The sequence below is a fragment of the Mus caroli genome, chromosome 1, assembly GCF_900094665.2.
Source record: "Mus caroli chromosome 1, CAROLI_EIJ_v1.1, whole genome shotgun sequence".
NCBI lineage: Eukaryota > Metazoa > Chordata > Mammalia > Rodentia > Muridae > Mus > Mus caroli.
Window position 1 is genome coordinate 135,022,992 of NC_034570.1, and position 21,186 is coordinate 135,044,177.

At 40.6% G+C, this 21,186-nt stretch overlaps 2 protein-coding genes and 1 non-coding gene across 7 annotated transcripts in view; 2 read left to right on the forward strand and 1 right to left on the reverse strand.

Moving 5' to 3' along the window:
• Ro60 (Ro60, Y RNA binding protein) overlaps positions 1-15,047 on the reverse strand; it is a 24,421-nt gene extending 9,374 nt beyond the window's left edge. Inside the window, exons 1-5 of one of the 2 annotated variants that reach the window (XM_021161966.2) lie at positions 14,936-15,047; positions 8,451-9,051; positions 4,699-4,919; positions 3,888-4,034; positions 3,547-3,684 (exon numbers count right to left, since the gene is read on the reverse strand). In XM_021161966.2, the coding sequence (XP_021017625.1) occupies positions 3,547-3,684; positions 3,888-4,034; positions 4,699-4,919; positions 8,451-9,030 (1,086 nt within the window). In that variant the 5' untranslated portion in view covers positions 9,031-9,051; positions 14,936-15,047. Of the gene's footprint in view, positions 1-3,546; positions 3,685-3,887; positions 4,035-4,698; positions 4,920-8,450; positions 9,052-14,929 lie in introns of both variants that reach the window. The other variant, XM_029479571.1, reaches the window with a different exon arrangement.
• Positions 15,048-15,265: 218 nt separating this feature from the next.
• Positions 15,266-21,186, forward strand: part of Uchl5 (ubiquitin C-terminal hydrolase L5) — a 30,255-nt gene continuing 24,334 nt past the window's right edge. For 2 of the 4 annotated variants that reach the window (XR_002377354.2, XM_029480547.1), the window contains exon 1: positions 15,275-15,491. Coding sequence is in view for 3 of the 4 variants with exons in the window: in XM_029480547.1 (XP_029336407.1) it covers positions 15,416-15,491 (76 nt within the window). In the remaining variant the exon portion in view is untranslated. Of the gene's footprint in view, positions 15,492-21,186 lie in introns of all 4 variants that reach the window. The other 2 variants (XM_021155770.2, XM_021155763.2) reach the window with 2 other exon arrangements.
• LOC115032540 lies at positions 16,959-17,093 on the forward strand. Its single transcript, XR_003838193.1, has one exon. It is a non-coding gene; the product is annotated as a small nucleolar RNA U109 (small nucleolar RNA).

Genomic DNA, 21,186 nt, shown 5'->3' on the forward strand with positions numbered 1-21,186 from the left:
AAAAAAAAAAAGAATTTCTTTTGAACTGTGGTGAAAGATAACATTTACTCTGTAGCCATTCTGAAGAGTATAACTGATCAGCCCTGATTATCTTCATGGAACATAGACACTGTCTTATATCGAGACTCTGTCATTGTCACAGCAGAGTCATCGACCTATGCAGAGCCTTAAGCTTACACAGTCACCTTGAGGAGTCTAGTACCTCCTAGGCTGTTTTCTGGCACTAGAGTGTGTACTTCACAAGATGCAGTCCTAGAACAACCTGGGAACCTTTTGGCTACTGTTAGTAGAGCTGGGATGGACTACTCTACAAAACCAAGATCAAGGACCTCCTTCCAGTCCTCTGGGCATATACAGAGGCCGAGGTCTTTTTTTTTTTTTTTTTTTTTTGAGACAGGGTTTCTCTGTATAGCCCTGGCTGTTCTCGAACTCACTTTGTAGAGCAGGCTGGCTGGCCTCAAACTCAGATGTCCACCTGCCTCTGCCTCCCTAGTGCTGGGATTAAAGGCATGTGCCAACACGCCCGTTGAGGCTGAGTTCTTGATGGTATCATAGTTTATTTTATTTTATTTTTTGGGGGGGCCTATTTTCTTTTTACCGAGTCAGGGTTTCTCTATGTAGGCCTGTACACGTAGACCAGGCTGGCCTTGACCTCAGAGATGGCCCCTTGGCGCTGCCTTGTGCGTGCTGGGATTAAAGGTGTGTGTCAGCAAGCTTACCAGGCTGGTATTCTACTTATGTTTTCAGGTTTGTTCGTTTGCTCTAGATGTTTGCTTTTGAGACAGGGTGTTTTATGGAGGCACGGTGGACTCTGACTCATGGTCTCTCCCACCAAGCCCACTGTGGGGCTTTATAGGCAGGTGCAGCATTCCAAGTACTCCATGATTAGCATTGTGATGCTCATGTTCACAGGCTGAGACATTTCACTTTATTCCTGATAATACACAAGGGTTCCAATCTCCCCACCTTCCTAATACTTGTTCCTGTTTTGCTAACACCTATTCATTCAGTTAGGTACAAAGTGGCATTTTGTTTGTGCTTTTGATCTGACTAATCAAACTGAACATCTTTCATTTATATAATTCTGAAAAACTATCTATTGAAATACTTTGTCCATTTTGAAACTGGCTTATAATTGTATTATTGAACCTCAGGGCTTTTTATATTATGGATATTAAACACTTTTCATTATATATGTATAATCTGCAAATAGTTTCTCCCACTATGTAAGCTTTTCCTACTTTCTTCTAACACTGTATGATGCACACATTTCAGTTTTTATTTTTCAAGACAGGGTTTTCTCTGTGTAACTCTGACTATACTGGAACTTACTCTGTAGACCAAGCTGACCTCAAACTCTGCCTCCCGAATGCTAGGATCAAAGGCGTGCGCCACCACTGTCCAGTTACCCTATGTTTCAAATTCTGAAGTTCAACTTATTTAGTTGTTAGCTCCTGTTCTTTATTATTCTTTTTATGTTTAGTTAGTTCCTAAATGTAAGTGACTGATCTCTTCTGGAATGGCTTTGCGCATGCTGTAAGACAATGAATGCCCCACCTTCCTCTCCTGCATGGGACTGTGGGCTTGTTTCAGCACAGTTTGTTGAAAACTGCCCTTTCTGGATCAACTCATTCTAGGATCCTTAAAGATCAGTGTCAGTTTGTTTCCAGACTCTGTTTCCTTCCTCTGGCTACCACGGCTGTCCTTGTAACAGCAGCATGGTACTTTGGTTACTGTTGAGTTCTGAAGTCCAGACATGAGTCCTGCAAATTTGCTCTTGAAGATTGTTTTGGTTATTTGGAATCACTTGGAGTCTTGCATGGACTGTTAATTTTCTGCAAAACATGCCATTGGGACTTTGAAATCTGTAGATGGCTTTGGATGGCCCTACCCTCTTCTCACGGAGGCATGTTTTACAGTTTACAGTGTATAACTCTTGCATGTCAGTATATTCATTTCCTTTTAGTGCTACTTGAAATACTAGTATTTTCTTAATTTTATTTTCAAATAATTTATTACTATAGTATACAACTAAATTTATTTTATTTATTATCTATTTTTTCATCCCTAGTTTTTGAGACAAAGTCTCAGGTAGCCCAGGACGGCTTTGAATTTGCTGTGCTATTGGAGGCTCTGGCTTCTGACTGCTACTTCCATTTCCCAAGTATCAGGATTACAGATCTGTACAACCATCCCTGACCCATCCAATGATTTTGTGTGTTTTTATTGTTGCTGTTTTTTAAAAAAGATTTATTTATTTATTTTATGTATGTGAGTACACTGTGGCTCTCTTCAGACACACCAGACGAGGGCATTGGATCACATTACAATGGTTGTGAGCCACCAAGGTTGCTGGGAATTGAACTCAGGACCTCTGGGAGAGCAGTCAGTGTTCTTAACCGCTGAGCCATCTCTCCAGCTCCCATGTTGTTGTTTTTTAATGAACTGCGTTATAACTTGAAATTCTGTTGAATATATTTCACTCTAACAGGGCTTGTATGTGAGTTCCTTAGGGTTTTCTGGATAGAATAATGGGCATGCCACGTGAGGCTTTTTTTCTTATATAATTACCACAACTTTTAGTACTCTGTGGCACCGAAGCAAGGAAAGTAGCTACGCTTATTTTTAAACTTAAGGAAAAAATCTCTTGTTATTTTATTCAAGTCTGATGATACCTATGATTTTTTAAAAAAAAATTATTTATTTTATGTATACAAGTGCTCTATCTGCATGTATATCTGCATGCCAGAAGAGAGCATCAGGTTCCAGGATAGATGTTTCTAAACTACCATGTAGTTGCTGGGAATTGAACTTACAATTTCTGGAAAAGCAGACAGTGCTCTTAACTGCTGAGCCATCCTTCTAGTCCCACATACGAACTTTTTTTTTTTTTTTTTTTTTTTATCTAAAAGTGTCATCATAGTGAGGAAGTTTTACTAGTAAGTGAGTTTTTGGTTTTCATTTTGGTTTTTAATGTTAAATTTTGCCAAATGCTTTTTATACATCAATTGATACCATGTCCCTTTGCTGACAAGGTTACACTCATGGTGTTGAAATGTCCTTGCACATCAGGGATAAATGTCACTTGGTGATTATGCAGAACCCTTTTAATTTGCTACACAATATCGATGTTAGATTTTGTGGTATATCCAAAAAATTTTGAAATGAAAAATTTTAACTTATAGCTAGATTTCCATTCCAAAAGACAGATTATCAAGACGCAATTCCCAATTAACACTGAAACTAAAAAAGAGTATTAGGTTGAAGGAATCCACCAAAATGCAAATATTCAAATTCAGTTACTTATCAGTATGACTTTAAAAATTATTAAAATGATCTTGGGATAAGAAGCAGTTACTGAGCGTGACAAGAATTACTCAAGTCAACTTTGTAATCACCTTCATACCAATTATAGAAAAGCAATGGGTATATGCTTTAAAATGGCTAAGATATTAATATAGAATAATATAAAAAAAACCACTAAATGTGTTTTTTACAGAATACATTAATCCCGTCTTTTTTAAATAAACAAAATAAAATTATTACCTTAAATGTTTTATAAAAAGCAGCATCTAAAGCTTGTAAGATTTCTTTATCTGGAATCCACTTCAGTTTTCCTCTGAGCCCGTGGCCTGTTCTGTAGGTCTCTAATGCAATTAAAACATGAAATGGATGTATACGAGCCTAGAAACAAGACAGACAGAAGATGATTGCCAAGTTTAAGTAAAAATAACAATTATGAGTTTCAGAGGTTTATACTGCTAAAGGTAAAACACACAGGAAAGGAAGAACAAATATTAAATTTAGCTTTAAGAATTAGAACGTAATTTTTCACGAGAGAAGTCTTAGGTCCCCCAAGAGCTAACCGAGTCATGGCTCACACATACCTTTTTGAGCAGCTTTTCATTGCTCAGTTTTTCACATACTAAAGATACTTCAGAATTTCCTGGTTCAAGCACTGAATTAGCAGTCATCTTTCCCAGGTTCCTCAGTAGCGCAGTCAGGGGCATTTCTTGTAACAAAGCCTTCCATACCTACAGAGGAAAAACAAACAGCAGAAGGGCGATAGCTAGTGAGAAATGTGAAGAGTGAAGGGAAATGGCTCAGAGTGGAACGCAGTGAAGTCAGCCGCTTTGACAATGCATCCTGTAAAGCCTTTCCTTAGGGTTTAAAGGGCCTCCAGAATGAAAATCAGTTCATCAAAGGTTGTCAAATAAGAAAAGGAGATTTCTGTGGAGAAAATACAGAGCTTCCTAAATTCTCAATATAGCTTGTGTCTATGTATGTGAGTGTGTATGGAATAATGTTGGTATCATGTTAATGCTGAATATTTTAATAAGTACCACTTTAAAGATATGTTTGGTCCCTCTTCTCTGCCGTGTGTGTGAGTGTGCAAATGTGTGTGTGTGTGTTTTAAGGCTTGAGGTTGAAGCTGGGACTCTTCCTTACTAACATGTCACTTTTCTTCTGAGGCAGAGTCTCAGATATGCGATGTGGCTAGTCTCGCTAGTTACCTGCTCTGGGGATTCATCTCTGTCTTCTCGCCCCTCAGCTGAACACGGGTTGGTCCTCTTGCCTGTTCATCAAGAGCTATAAATAAGAAGCCATCTCCCTGGCCCCTCTCTTATTTTGGTAGGGTTTGGGACTGAATCCAGGGTTTTTAACTTCAACTTTCTCTTTTTAAAGAGATGTACTCACCTCTTTAGACTTCAAGTGGTTTGTCAGCAGATGTTCCCTAACTAACTGATGTTCTTCAATTAGATGAATGACTTCCAGGTCATCTTTTGTACGCTTCACTTTCTCCACAGCCTCCAGGTACTTTAGTAGCTTCTCAGTCTCCACAGAAAGCGCTTTTTCTTTATACTGTTCATGAACTTCTTTCCAGCCCTTTGTAATATATTTGGTCACAATAGCAAGTCCTTTAACAAGATAAAGAATTGAAAAGGCAAGTAGGATTAGTGAAACTAGAACAGGGTTCCTGAGACTGCATCATGATCAGCTTAACTAGACGGACAGGAGCTGACTCCCTTAACATGGGATGCTATGTTCTGTCACATAACAAACACATTTCAGCAAATGAAGTGTTTTTTTTTTTTTTTTTTCTAACACACCATTAGTAATTACAGTCTAAATATAAGGTGGTGGAAAATCCAACCTGTAGTTTAAACTAATTGCATTACAGGGGCACTGCAGAGATACTGACACTAGAAACTTTGTAGACAATGCCTACTTCACATGCAAAACCTCACTCACAATATTCATCTATTCCAATGATTATCACACTGTTTTATCCTGTGCTTTTGAATAAATATGGATTTCTGACACTAGTGATTATGTGGAGACAGGCTATTAAATTGTTTAGCAACAGAAACTATGAGAAGCCCAATACTTTAAAAAGGAAAATAACTTGTGCATTCCTTTTACATTTTTTTTTTAACAGTTAAAAAAAGTTTGGCATGAGGAAATCTATGTTTAAGCATATACTTTGCTTATGGCATATCTTTTGCTGAAAATACTTCTTGCCTTTGAAGAGATAAACATTTGTCAGATCTTGAAAGTGTTATTAAATATGCCTTGAGATGATTTAAAACATCCTGCTATACTACTGTGTACTTAGCTTTAAATTCAACCTGCCTTAAAAAAACAATGTAACCAACCTTCTCTGCCTTGGATTTCCCCTGTGGTCAGCTTTTGCAATTTAAGCTAAATCTTAATCTTAAAGTATACATTTTCCACGCTCCTAACCCAGATTAATGTATTTATGTGTGTACTGTAGTAATTACATAGGTTAAAAGCAATTTAAAACAACCAATATGCCAAAGATGTGGGAAGCAACATATGACTATAGGTTGGTAACATCTGGGCTTGGTTTTTGAGAACTATTTTGGTCAATATGGATCAGTAAAGTAACTTCTTCCTTTGTAAACCTTTAAAAAGATTTTTACAAAGCACACTTTCTTTGCTGTTCAAGAAATACAGAGCAAAGCCCTTTATCAGGACAGACAACAGGAATAGATCAGACACAAAGTACAGACAGACAGACAATAGATAGGCCACAGACCACAAACTCCGGACTGAAGAAAGACAAGGGAGAAGCACAGAATTCAAATTTGGGCTCACTCAGTTTAAAGTACTGCAAGAAGAAGTAGGTAGCCATTTCATTCCTTAATGTACATTTCCTGATCAACCTTAATCTTTCTACCTCTTAATCTCCAAATCTGTAAAGAGTGTAGAGATTAACACATTTGGCTTGATTTAGAGAGCAGTAGGTAAAATACAGAAACAGGCCAGGGTAATCTAAAAGTCACCAGGATTGTGATGGTCAGAGAGTGTGGTTTAGTGCTGGAAAAAAGACAAAACAAACAAAACCCCCCAAAAACAAAACAGAAAGAAAGAAGGAAGGAAGGAAAGAAAAAAGAACTTTCAAGATAAATTTTTGTTTGTTTGTTTCTTTGTTTGTTTTTTCGAGACAGGGTTTCTCTGTGTAGCCCTGGCTGTCCTGGAACTCACTCTGTAGACCAGGCTGGCCTCGAACTCAGAAATTCACAAATCTCTGCCTCCCAAGTGCTGGGGCAAGTGCCACCACTGCCTGGCTTCAAGATAAATCTTAAGGCAGGTTTAGGGGCACAGGCCTCTAATTCCAACTGCTTAGAGGTTTGGGTAGGAGGAGGATCTTGAGTTCAAGGCCAGCCTGGTTAATTTAGTGAGATCTTGCTTCAGAATAAAGAGTTGAGAGAGTGGGAGATACAGCTCAGTTATAGAAAATTCACCTCGAATGTGTGTACCTTAGGTCTGATCTGGAAAGCTTAAAATGAACAAATGAATAAAAAAGTAATAAAAATGGCTGGGGATATAGCTCAGTGCTTTGTAGAGTATGTGCAGAGCATGTATATAGTCTGAGGTCCAACCCTAGCACCATGGTCAGTGGATCTAAAGGCAGGTCAGAATATAGATTTTTTTTTTTAATATGTAGTCTGATTTTTTAATATCCTGATAAAAACTTCATTTTTTTTCTTAAAATATTTTTTACAGGCTAAATAAAACATACCTTTAAGTAAAACTGAAACAGTCTCTGTGCTATTTTTGAACTTAAATTTAGATAATTCAATCAGAAGTTAATACTGACATGCAGGAATTTCTACAGTATTGCATCTCTTGCTATCTTACAGATTTAAGACAAAGCTGTCTTAATAATTACATGCTTCACATAAAGTCCTCTATATTGTTTTTCCAAAAAAATAAAAATCCCCCCGTCTCACAGGAACATAATAGATACCCAGTTAAGACAATGATATTTTGACTTAATGTCTTTCTTTATAAATGCACATTTTAGTTAGCATATTAACACATTATTTACTCAGTTGTTTAGCGTTGGTTTAAATTTTGTTTTTTCCACATGAGGAACCTTGGGATCATCCGTGATGACGCTGTTTCTAACAGAACTTTAGTGTGTGGTTTGCCCTCAATAGCTTAGACTGAAAACCTCCTGCAGGTGTAAGCTATGGAACATCTCGTCCTCACTTTATAGACCATGACAACAAAGCCCACACAGTATCTCTTGTTTAGAGACTATTCGGTATCAGTTGTAATCGGGGTCTTTCTATACCTGAGTACCAACTTATGCTATTGATGTCAAAACACAGAGTAAAAGAATGTCCAGTGTATACTGGATCAGATTTGAAAGTAAAAAATGGTATGTTTAAGAAAAACCATATTTTTTTCTGATTTTAGGATGGAACTTTTTTGTTGTTTTTTTTTAACCTAGAAAAAAGTGAGGGAGTGGCTGGAGAGATGGCTCAGTGGTTAAAGACACCTTACAGAGGACCTGAGTCTGGGACCCAGTACCCATACCAGCACCATGTCAGCAGCCACCTGACAGCCACTGTCATTTACAAAACTTAATGTTGATTCATTAATCAGATATATTTAAAGCCAGCAGGAAACCAAATACTTGCTACAGATGATCCAGTCATTAATGATCAAGAATCATGACCCACTGATAGGTGACTAGTTTATATATTCTCAGATGTGGCCACACTGTCTAGGGTGCTCACCAACTGACGATGGTCTGAATACAGCATAGACAAGGTCAGGTTTTAGCAAGCATACACCTTCTTGATAGCAGGGGCTCTAGACTGCTACTTATTTCCTCTCTTGCTAGAATCTGCCTGCAAGGAAATCTTGAAGGCTATTCTGAACTACACATTTGAGACATTAGTGTATGAAAGTGCCTGAAGAAAAGGACATGTAGTACAGTAATTACTTTCTGAGAAGGGAGATTAAAACATAAGCATTAATGACTCAAAGTATAAACCCGGCAGGCGTTTAGTTTCAGGCTGGCTTTAAATAGGTCTCGATTAATTCAACAGCATTGCGTTTTGTGAATAAAAGCTAATTCTAGAAAATCAAGTGCATCTGTGTCTCGATCGTCTGTGTCTTTCTAGGCTCACCTTCACTGGAAGGTTTAAGGTGGGACAGTCGGAGGAGATCTTTGTGAGACCAGCCGTTTCGTTGTTTATACTTTGTAACCGCCAGCGCCACGGCCATGCCGCCTTTTTCATTGTACCAGTCTGCCACTGCCTTCCGGAGGGCGCGACCCCACATGCCACACTTCATGCTCTCCTTCAGGTCTTTCTTAAACTGGATAAAAGTGAAGAGGTGGGTCGGAATGCGACACACTTCAGGGACAGCTTTAAAGGCTGCTTGCTTTGTGTTTATGTCCGCACACTGGGAACAAATGGCCAGTGCAAACAGCAGTGGCTCTTGTTTGGCAGTCCTGCCTTCCTGACTAAAGGACTTGATTTCCTGGATCACTTCGCATCCTCTGCCGTCTTCAATCAGTCTAATTAAGGCTTCAGCATTCTCAAGGCCCAGCTTCTGTTCTTTGATATAGTACGTGCCACCTTCAGAGCCAAAACACAAGAAGCGGTGCAGCCGGTTCATGTCGGTGACCTGCCATACATATCCGCCCTCTGAGTTAACTACTTGAGTCTCACTCAGTGGCTGCAACTGGTTTGCAGATTCTTCCATGTTCCTTGTTTTTTGGGGAACCTATCAAAAAGGCAAAATGTAACTACAATTAAGTGAAGGCAATAAAAAAACAAAACAAAAACTCTTGCTTATTGAAATGCTATGAATCTTTTTAATTTAAAAACATCTTTTGAACCCAGTTAGTTTTTCTCAGTAAAAGGTTATAAATGTCCTTAAGGCAGAAATTAGAAAGAAACACACATACAATCACATGTGACCATCCTATAGTGTCTTAGACAAAGACCTTGCTTATAATTTAAAACCTTTATTATATATTCATATATTTTTTTTATAAGCTAGAGAATCCCAATTTTTCAAAAGAACTAGCAAGTGGTATAATGATTACAAATAACAACTAGTTTTAAAGGTACAGTATATTATGTCCAATTAATCAATAAGACTGTATGATATCTGAGGTCCTGACAGGGACAGAAAAAGAACAACTATATACATCAAGAAAGGTCAGCTCCCCAAAGAACTGTGCATTTCTGGTCATCATTCCAACATTTGCCCACAGGGACCACAGGGACGAGGATTTCAGATTAATAATGGTTGGTAATGTCAAATGCTTGGAGATCACGATACGAATAAAATGATGGAAAATAACTATTGCAATGGCTCAGGAAATCGGTGGAACTGGCAAGCTGGAGTGCAGCTGCGAGGACAGGAGACACTGCAGTGTGGAAGTGACTCCACAGAGCTGCTCCCTTTACAGAAGTGCAGCTGTAAGCTAAGAAGGAAGGTAAGACAAAGGTGAGACCTAGAAGAAAACGTTCCTGTTGTTTTCAGGGTATGATATTGAGGTTGGTGTTCAAAGGGTCACCCTGGAGAACGGAGGGCAATAGAGAACTGGGGTAACCGAGCCAGTGAGCCTCTTAAAAGAAACAGGACAGAAAAGGTTTCAGCATTGAGTTTGACACTGGCCCATGGAAGGCAAAAGTGAGACATTGCTGTCTCTCTGAGGGTGAAATATATGCTAAAAAGAGATCTCAGAGATGAGAAATGAGGAAATTCTCATTTGGCAGGAAATGAAAAGTTCCAAATGGTAGGCAGGGAAGCCGGGCAGTCAGGGGACCTGGAGTATCACACAGCAAACAACTGTGCAGAGCTAAGAGCATGAGAGAACTGGAGAGGCTGACACTCTGCATGTGACCAAGGGGTCAAATTTATGTTTGAAATACCAGAGTTACCCTTACAAATAAAACTTATAAGCTATCTGTGTTAGGGTGAGGGTAGGGGAGGCTTTGTGTGTCTCAGGACAAAGTCACCGCATTACAGATTAGGGACGGGCTTACGGTTATCGGAGTTGGGGTAAAGTCTGTGCTGCTTAAAGCGTCTACCACTCACCCCCAGTTAGTTCACACCTACAAAAATGAAGAGCCTTATGAACACACAACTCCAAGTAGAAATTCTTCTCATATGATCTTTACAATAAATTTACCATTATTACCCCACCTCAGCCCAGACAAAGTTTCTTTGTTGTAGCCCTAGAAGTCCTGGAACTGGCTCTGTCAAGCAGGCTGGCCTCAAACTCAGAGATCCACCTACCTCTGCCCCCTGAGTGTACACAACTGCCTGGCCATTCCCAGCCCCATCTTAGCTTTCACAAAAATACCGTGATGGTTTTTTAACCATCAATGCGAATAAACTGGACAGCTGTTGGTGGAGTAACACTGAAATGACATTGATGTCACATTATTCTGCTTTCCTCCCGAAAGTGAAAGTGGTGGGCTTTCAAGCGCTGAGTCCACACACTAAAGCAGATCTTTCTCATTCTTTCCCTAGTGCTATTCATCCCAAGCCTATCTATCTAGACATCACTGGCTCCTAGGGCAGCAAGAATTGGGTTTTATCATGTTAAAGTCTTTCTTCGGCATCTAGAACATCATAGCTAGTACATATTAAAGCAAAATGAAATAGCATCAAAATTTGTTTTCTGATTTGCTTAAGAATTCCGCACAAATTTTTTTTATAATTCATTCATTTGAAAAAGCCTCAATATTCATGATGAAAAATTTACTACAAACAATTCTTTATGATAAATTCTGCCAATAAAATAGTAACTGTATTAAATGTAGGAAATACAACCAAGAAGAGAAGGTAAGGTAATAAGAGCTGGGCAAAATATCTACAGAATGAAGTATTTCCCTGTTAAGTTTTCCTGTGTCTCACTGGCCAAGCTGGCCTGATACACATAATCCTCTTGCTTTGGCCTCCCATGTATTGAGATTACAGGTGTTTGTTAGGAGACTCACTTCTGCTACTGTATTAGGATCTATTTCATATGCCTGGTCCTTTAAATAGCCCTATGCTCTTGAGTGGGAGTTTCTCGGTCAGCTGTCAGAAACATACACTGGAGAAAAGACGGCATCTTCAACAAACACTGCTGTGCAAACTAGATGCTCTCATGCAGAAGAATGAAATTAGACCTGCATCACCTTGCACAACTGACACAACTAAATCCAAACAAATCAAAGACCTAAGTGTGAAGCGTGAAACACAGAAACTGCTAGAAGAAAACACCAAAACTACCGTACATGATCTAAGTATAGAAAAGGACATTCTGAATAGAACCTGCTTTGGCCCGGAAATTAAGTTCAGCAATGGACAAGTAGGACCTTATAAAACCTAAAAGCTTCTGCCCCACTAAAGAAACAGTCAACTGAGTGATAAGGAAGCCCACAGAATAGGAGAGAATCGTTGACTGATGTACATTTGATATCTTTATGTGTATTTAAGATATACAAACAAAAGAGACCCTCCCGGCAAAATGATATATTCAGAAATGGGCTAGGAATCCAAACAGAGAGTTCTCAAGAAATAAAAATAAAATAAAAATAAAAGAAGAAATAAAAATGGATAAGAAGTATTTTTAAAAACAGTCATGGTCCTTAGCAATTAGGAGATGGAAATGCTTGAGAGGATGTGGGGAAGAGGGATTGCCTGTTCAAGGTTGGTGGGACTGCAAACGGGTTCACGCCCTCTTGAATTCAGCCTGGAGAATCCTCAAAAGCCTAAAAATAAATCTTCCATATGACTCAGCTGCCCAGTTTTATCATTCCACAGCAGATGCCCAAAGAACTCGTCATTCTGCCCTACATATATCTGTTCTGCCTCTTTCACTGTCCCTCAATTCACAAGAGCTAGAAAAAGGAAACAACTTAATGTCCTCAAACTTATGAATGGATATTGAAATTGTGGCACTGATACATTCTGAAATACTATTCAAGTGTAAAGAAAAATGAAACCATGAATTCTGAAGGCAAATGGACAGAACTGGCAAAAATTATATTGAATGAGGTAATTCAGACCCAGAAAGATAAATGCCCTACTTTTTTTTTTTTTTTTTCTCATCTAGATTCCCTGGCTCCAAATCTTCAGATGTGAGTACACAGTCTGCAGAAACAGCTGAAAACAGCAAAGTACAAATGGACCACGGCAGGGGTGAGCAGGGAAGAGAGGAGCAATACACAGAGGAATAGCAGGGTACAGGTAGTCTGAAGCGGGAATTTGAAAAACCGTGATGATGCGGGAACTCTAATTAGAGGCAGTGAGGAGGTAAAATAGCAGCCTTAGGGTCTGAAAAAGTCATAAGGAGTCATATTATCTATTTACGTAAAATTACACATATTACATGTAAGTCTGTGTATACATATAGTTTAAGTGAAATTCATTCACCCTAGCTGACAACACTTTCCCCAAGATCCAGAGACCACTTTACAAAAACTCCAACACTACGTATAAGATGTTAGTTCCTTTTTGGCTTGTTGGTCAGGGTTGGTCTAATAAGAGATTTCCCCCTTATCCTAGGCTATTGTTAGTGCCTGTCGTTGCCTCTCAGAGGAGGAAGGTTAAGTGCTTATTGCTGAAGACACCATGTATTTTGGACACATGACCAAGAGGTCTCAAACTGGAAAGCCTGAGGACTAGCTTTCATGATCCCAGAAGACTTCCAAGTGGGGGAAGCAACTAACAATGCTACCCAGCTATGGTGCCTATGACCTACAGTGCCCAGCATGCCTGCAGACCGACTCATTTGGAAATTGTCTTCTGCAGTTTAAGTCAGGGTCCCAGCTATACCTGAGTAGAAGTCCCTAGAGAGAACCCCTTCAGGCTGCAGAGTAGGCACCTTGGAATTGCACCTTGCCCTGCTGGTGACTAGGTCACCTACAGAACTTCTTTGCATATATAAGTCTCAATAAAAACACTTAAATATAGAAAATCGAATGGCAGTTTACTTCAAGCTATTTATTCTCCTTTTTATTACTAAGGGCTAAAATACCAATTACTTTAAAATTGGCAACATTAGATGACATGGAGATACTAATGGTTCCTGATAGTTTCAAAATCTCTTGGAATGTACCAAGCGCTAGGAGTATCTTAGTAATACTAATGAAGTGACTCAACTTGAGTTCCAAGACAGCTTCAAGACGTCCATCAACTAACAGTAGCTTAATTTCTTCTTTCTTCAACTGCCAGTGTCCCCTTTCTCAAGACCCTAAGCTGCAGTCCAGTGGTTTAGAAGGCAGCTGGGCAGTGAGGCAAACCAAAGTCTGGTGTTCTGGTACTCTAGTCTTATGGAGTCAAGTGCTGTAAGCCTAAGTCAAAACCAATCAAGTGAGTTCTTCTTTGAGTTGTTCTGACCTCTTTAAACACAACAACAGTCTCCCGAATTTATACCACTTGAAGTTTTCTAACATCTCTATAAATTAAAGCTTTAGAGCCTTTAACTGTTAGAACTATGGCAACATTTGGAACGTTTTACACTTGTTCTTAGCCATAAGGTCAAGCAGTGATGTGTTGTTCCATATGCTGTCCATTCTCTTAACGTAGAATGTAAAACAGGTAGTAAGACACTGGTGTAATAACACTTCTGCTTCAGGGTCTTCTGGACTACAATTTATATACTTACCATTACTAGTACAAAGATTACCATGTTTTCCTTCAATTTACACAAACATTAAGCCAATATTTCATGTAATTTGGAAAGGCTAACTTTTTTTTTTCACCCCGAGAAGTCAAGCAAATACGCAGTTTCTTTAAAAATGAAAGCCAAGGCTAATTTACAGTAATGATGCTATAATACTTTACAAAGCCAGGGTCAAATGGATATACCATACACAAAGGTAATGAAAATATCAACTCCATTAAGGGCGATGCAATGAAAAGTATTGAGGAACTGTGGCAAGATGTCACCATGGTAGGATGCCCTGAGCAAAAATTTTTCCTGTGAAAGCCAAAAGCCTTCCTTGGAACATACTTTTATGAAATGATGAATAAAACCACCTCCGAAGAATGATAAGTATTATTTACAAATAGCTATTTTTTGTTTTATTCATCAAACCATTTCAAGTGTTTTTAAAATAATGCACAATTAATGGGGGGGGGGGGGTTGGGTTGCGATGGTGCGCATTTCTCCGTAAGGCACTTCATCCCGATATATGAGTCTCTCATCCCTTGGACGAGAAATCTTTCTCCCTTTCTTGATTATTATTCCTCTAAGATAATTTCCTTTCGGTCTTCCCACAAAGCTCTTTCCCAAACCCGTATCCGAGACAACGCCTCTATGCCAAAGCCGCAGGAAGAGAGAAAAGAGTGAAAAGGGGCCTTGGCACGCCCGCTCGCCAGGAGCTTTGCAAGCGGGAGAGTTGACCTGAGTTCCCCAAGACTCCATCCTCCCGGAGCAACTAGGCCAGGTTCGAAATGTTCGGATGCGAAATGGGTCCCTGCTCTCCTCCGGCGGGCGCGGGAGCACAGAGGCGGCGAAGGCTTTGCCTGGCCTCTGACGGTGGGATGCGGCTGGAAGAGAGTACGCACCGGCCAGTCCTCAAGTGCCCAGGATCGCTGGGACTACCCAAAACCCGGTTCCCCGGCCCGCAGCAGGCCTGCAGTGACCCACCTGTACCTGGAAGGCGATGCTCAGGACCCGCGGCGCGTACAGAAACCCTGCGTCGCACCGGGAATAGGCGGCGGCCCGAAAGGGCGAGGACAGCTCCAGGTTCGGGTCGGAGCGAGCCCCGCCCCGTCCCGTCTCCAGCCCCGCCCCTCCTATCGCTCCGCCCCAGCTCTGGGGTGCCAAGGGTCCCGGATGTGCCTCCCTCCGGCGCTCCGAGGCCCCGCCCCTTCTCCGGACCGGCGGAGGGCGCTACGGATCCTGAGAGGCAGGAGAGGCGTTTCGACGTCTCCCGGGTGGCTAGAGCGTCCTTCTGTGCTCCGGCGCGCGGCAGGTGACGGCGCCCGGAGGCTGTCGGGAAGTAGGCGGGGTGACGTGGGGTTGACGCTCGGCGGCGGGTTTTGCTGAGGTCTGCGGCCGGTGGCAGCTTGTGCTGCGGGGCTCCGGAGAGCGCGAGGTGGAAGCGGGGCGGTGTGTGTGTGGTCGGGGACCATGTCGAGCAATGCCGGGGAGTGGTGTCTCATGGAAAGCGACCCCGGGGTCTTCACCGAGCTCATTAAAGGATTCGGTGAGCACCAGGGGGACCGTCCTGGGCCGGGGGTTCCGGGAGGAGGCCCGCGTTGGGCCAGGCGGTCACCTGCCGCCACCGACGCCCGGCGTCGGAGAAGTGACTTCAGGGACTGGAGTCGGCGTGTGTGGAATGTAGGGCTTCGGCCGCGTCCTCGGCCCGGGGCGACCGCGTCTCCGCAGTGATCTTGGGAGCCACACCACGAGGGGAAGGAGTCCCTCTGCCTGTGCACTGCTGTGTTCTCCGGACTTGGGACTCGGACACTTGAATTGCCTCGAGCGTCCTCCTTCCTTGTCTCCCTCCCTCATCATCTCCTCCGCGCTTCTCTTGTCCTTTCCGCTGTCCCTTCCCTGCGGAGCCTCCCTGTCTCCAGTGTGGTCAGGTGCATCGCTCAGGCCGTCGGTCCTGCGGAGCAGCCGGTCTAGGGCGTGTGTTTCCCCGGGTGGTGTCTGAGGCTCCAGCCGCCCAGAAACTCGAGATTCTAGTGTCCCAAAAGCAGAACTTTCACCTTTCGTATGTGGGCACCTCTTCCGGACCTCCAAAGATAACCGTCTACGCGGGTCTGCACGCTGCTTCCCGCAATTCTTTTATTCCCTCCTTTTTTGACTTCCTGTGAAGTTGAGTTTTCTTGAGGTAGTGCTTTTGCTCAGAGGCCACATGCTTAGCTCTGAATTTCTCTCTTGACTTTTTTCCTTCCGTACTAGTCAACCAATAGGACAGTTTATCCTTCCTCGTGTTCCCAACGTTTTGAGGGAGTTTTTTTTTTTTTTTCTTCTTCTCTCTTCTCCATTTTCATTTTGATTTTTTCTAAGATAATGTTTTTAACTGTTTTGTTAAAATGTGTACCCAAAATATAGCAAACGTTAATGTAGATTTTGTGTACTGTACCTGGCTGAATATTTCGAGCATTACGTAACATATGTTCAACTGTACTTCGGGCATACAGTTACGGACTTGGAAATTTTAATGTGAATAATCGGAATGCTGGTCTGAAGAACTGAGAGTCAATCTATAGTAACATGTTGGTTTCCGTTTAAGAGTATGTAGAAAGTGTTTTAACTGTGTAGATCACAGAGGAGCTGGGCAAAAGGGGAAGCATGATCTAGTGTGGTTACCTAAAGGTAGCTTATGGAGCAGCCAGCAAAGTAACTAAAATATGGTGTAATGAATAGGCAGGCAGTGTAGAGATCTTAGGTAAAAAGGTAAAGCCATGCCAAATCAGATACCATATTGTATAGATTAGATTGCCTGGCAGTCACTGGGGACTTACTCTGAAAAAGATGTGGAGATCAAACATAATTAAAATTAGTTTGTGATTAACATTGATTGTGCTTACAGTGTCTAGAGTTAAGCTAGAATGAGATGACTCTTTTTGAAAATGGTAAGTTTGTGGGCGATTGGCTTGACATTAAGCCCTGGGGTACAGAGAAAGGAGAGTCAGCAGTTAGGTAGTATTTCAATCTCAGGTTGCATGTGGAAATACCTTCTCCTCATTCTCTTAGGAGCAGGAATGCATCCAGAACATGCTACATTAAAAGAGGAGTTCTCAGGGCTGCCAACCTTACAGTAGAGGTTGGGTAGTAGTATATTTCTCCTACAGAAAGAGAAAAGAAAATTAGCAGGAGTTGACTGACTGTAGGAAAGAAGAGTCAAACATGACCTCAGCTTCTGGCTTGGGTGGATCAATAAAGTATAATTTGAAGAATAGACTTGATAGGAAAGAAAATTAGATCAGTTTTGGACATTACAGAATTTGAAATGTTTACAGGTTAAGTGATAATTTTTACTTTCAAAATCTTTAACTGTCATTTGAAAAGTTGATGTTCAGAGATAGTGGCCCAAGTTTATTTTGAAACTAATGCAGTCTAGGGCTGGTGGCATAGCAAGCCTGCTGACCCAAGCCTGATGGCTCCTGGACCCGTGGAAGAGGGAGCTAACCCTGCCTAAAGCCACCCGCTCAATTGTGGCACATGCACCTTAGTATTCTCTCACTCACATACACAATAAAAAGAAAGACATTAGTGCAGACCAGAAACTAGCTGCTGTTTTCAGTTTCACATGTACAGAAAACTTGGAATTTGAAAATAATTTAAAGTTAGACATTTTAGTAATATAAGTGCATCTGCACATACTGAGTAAAGCAGTCGTCAGTAACGGATTGCTGACTCCTAGTGTAGAAGGATTTTGCACATTAAATGAAGGTAATTTTTTTTAAAATTTTTAATATTTTTTATTACATATTTTCCTCAATTACATTTCCAATGCTATCCCAAAAGTCCCCCATAGCGCCCCCACTTCCCTACCCACCCATTCCCATTCTTTTGGCCCTGGCATTCCCCTATATTGGGGCATATAAAGTTTGCAAGTCCAATGGGCCTCTCTTTCCATTGATGGCCGACTAGGCCATCTTTTGATACATATGCAGCTAGAGACAAGAGCTCCGGGGTACTGGTTAGTTCAAAATGTTGTTCCAACCATAGGGTTGCAGATCCATGAAGGTAATTTATAACATTAGCTGCTTCAAAGGAAAAAATGCTTTATTTTAATTATTTTCATTTTTTCCTTGTCCAGTTCTTATATTTACAATAGGGTTTGGAAGTTTATTTGTCTGAAAGTGAAACATCTGTTTCTATTATGAATACGATTGCAATGTTTTTGAAATGAACTCACTGTGTAACGTAGCCTTCACTGTGTTGACACAGGTGTAGCAAGATACAGATATCTTTGACAGGAGAGAAGTCTGGAGTATTTCTTCATCTGTAATTACTGACTCATGCTTAAAAATGGATGGGAATTAATTGGGTCCTTGAAATTAAGTCACTTATGATCACATCTAAGGTGTATTTTACTTTGTTCTGAGGAAAGAAAGAAGATAAAACTTGGCTTCACACAAGAAATGTAGTCTTGGGAAGTACATACGTATTGTTTATAATTGAATTCCCCAAAGCAGCACTGACTCATTTAAAGGGTATTAGTCTCTAATTGAGGGCTCTCAGTCAAGTTCAAACTGTACAGATCCTTTGAGAGGTTAGCTGTTTGCTCACATCACCACAGCCACATGTACATACAGCCACATGTCATGTATGTACACCATGATCTTTATACCATGGGATAGCTGAGAACAGGGCTGAGGAAAACTTCTGGACTCTTCTTTGTTAGGGGTGCAGAAGCTGGAGTCTTCCCTACTGCTTTTGGTAAACTTGTTGATGGAAAACTTGTTGAGATTCCATCTGTTGGAAGATAGAGACTCTAGCCGTCATTTAAAAAAGCACTAGTAATATTTTAGGAGAACACCAAAGTATATTTCATAGGGAAGGGGTGGTGTTTCCAGGTATATTTTTAAGAAAATTATTATCCTATACGGTTAGGATAATCATCCTGATACTGCTATACTCTTGGTTTGGAATAAGTGAGTTTATTAAGTACACAGCAAGCTAAAGTAAAAGAATACATAGCAAAGGATGAAGTAGACAAAACATCAAATTGTGACTGGGGAGATGGCTCAGTGGATAAGAACATACATGCTTCTAACTGCCTCTAACTCTAGCTCCATGAAATCCTTTGGGTCCCAAGGACACCTGAACTTACATATATGCACACACATAATTTAAATATTAAAAAATAAACACTTAAAAAGAGCATCACCATCGGCTGGAGAGTTGCACTGACTGAACTGTTAAAAGCACTGATTACTCTTGCGTAGGATATGGATTCCATTCCTAGCACCCACATGGTAGCTCACAACTGTCTCCAACTCTAGTCCCCAGAGACCAGTGTTCTATTTTGGCCTCTATAAGCACCAGGTATCCATGTTGTGCACATATATACATGCAGACAAAATACTTATACACGTAATTAAATCTTAAAATCCAAACCAGGCACTTAAACATCTATCAGGTTCTTAATAGATCTAGCAGAAATCCATTGGGGAAATACCTTTGAGATTGTTGGCTGGAGTTCCTCAGAGAGTTTCCGGCAGAGCAGAATGTCCCCTCCAGTGAGCCTTCCAGGTACAGGAACAAATCACGACATGCACAGAACCCAGCAGAAACCGACTGGACAAGTTGAGTGAGGCCAATCTAATGATGCTTTGCTGTCTACCTGTAATTTACTGATTGTTCATTTACTTCGACTTGCTATATATTTAATAAAATCACTCATTCAAAACCAAAGGTATGACTATTGTAAATCATTCTTCAGACCATACAAAACTATTAACTATTTTTGATCAGGCATGGGAGGCTGATGCAGAAGAGTCAGAAGTTCAAGGTCAGTTTCAGTTGATTAGTGAAACTAAGGGGGCAGAGAAGAAAATGAGAATACTTTTGAAATTAGTTTTGGAGTTTTATATAATTCTATAAGAAAGATCCGTAGTATCAGTATGGTATGTTAGTGCATAAATATTTAAAGAATTCTGTCATTTAAATTTTAGAACCTCCTTAGAGTGTTGTGGTTTGGATGACATTAGATGATCATATGGTGGAGGATTTAGTTCAGTTACTCATGAAAATGTTCTCATAAACCAGTGAGTGATCTGTCGAGCCCTGAACTTGTAGAATATATCCTACGTATCTTTCATATATAATTTATGCATCCTGCACTGTCTTTGATTTTACTGTATTGGATCATAGGGCTTCTAAGTGTTACAATCGTTTATGTTTCTGTACATGGCCTACAAAAAGTACTTGATGAATGCTAGTAGTTCATTAACTTTCAAAACTCTTCCCTCAGCTTGTGTGTGTGTGTGTGTAGTATGTATCTATTCATCTTTGTACTGACTAGAGGGAGATAATGTATGTTCAGTTATTCTCCACTTTGGTTTTTGAGATAGGGTCTCTCATTGAGCTTGAGTCTCACCTGTTACCTATGTCAGTTGGCCAATAAGCTCTAGAAAAGAAAAGAAAACAAAAACCCCAAAACCCTGCCTGCCTGCCGCCCCCCTGCCTCCCAAGGGTTAGCGCTATGGAAGCCTGTTTATGTGGGAGCTGGGGATCCAAGTTTAGGCCCTCCTGCTTATGCACACTTTACCACCTGACACTCCTCAACTTTTTATTTAATGATAGGAGAGTCTGCATTAAGTTCTTTGTGCATAGTATTTTCTCCCTTACCACTCTCTATATAACAGGAAAACTTTTCTCAATCTCTCTCTCAATCAACCTCTCTCTTTCTCCTTTAAACAAAACAGATACTGACTGTGATTTGTATGTACACGAGGAAAGCAAAGTTCAGATTTGTTGTCTCCTTTCTCAAAAGTTGAGCTTCAAAGACAGCTAGGCTCATACCCATAAATTTAGCGTTTGAGAGAGTGAAGCAAGAGACATGGGATGATGTGAACTTGAACTTAGTTCTTTTGTGCTCCAGATTGAATCTAGGTATGCTAACCTTAACAGAGAACCATTAAAAGAAAAGGAGAGTAAATGAGGAAAATACCTAATTAAAAAAAACAAAAAAACAAAAAAACACAAAAAACAAAAACAAAAACAAAAAAGAATACTCTATATGACAAGATACTTAAAAAAAAAAAAAAAAAAAGAGCAACCAACAAGGGGCTGAAAAGAGGCTCAGTGGTTAAGAGCACTGGCTGCTCTTCCAAAGCTGGGTTCAGTTCTCTGAACCTCACAACTGTTGCAACTCCAGTTCCAGAGACACTGACACAGACATATATGCAGGCAAAACACCATTGTACATGAAAATA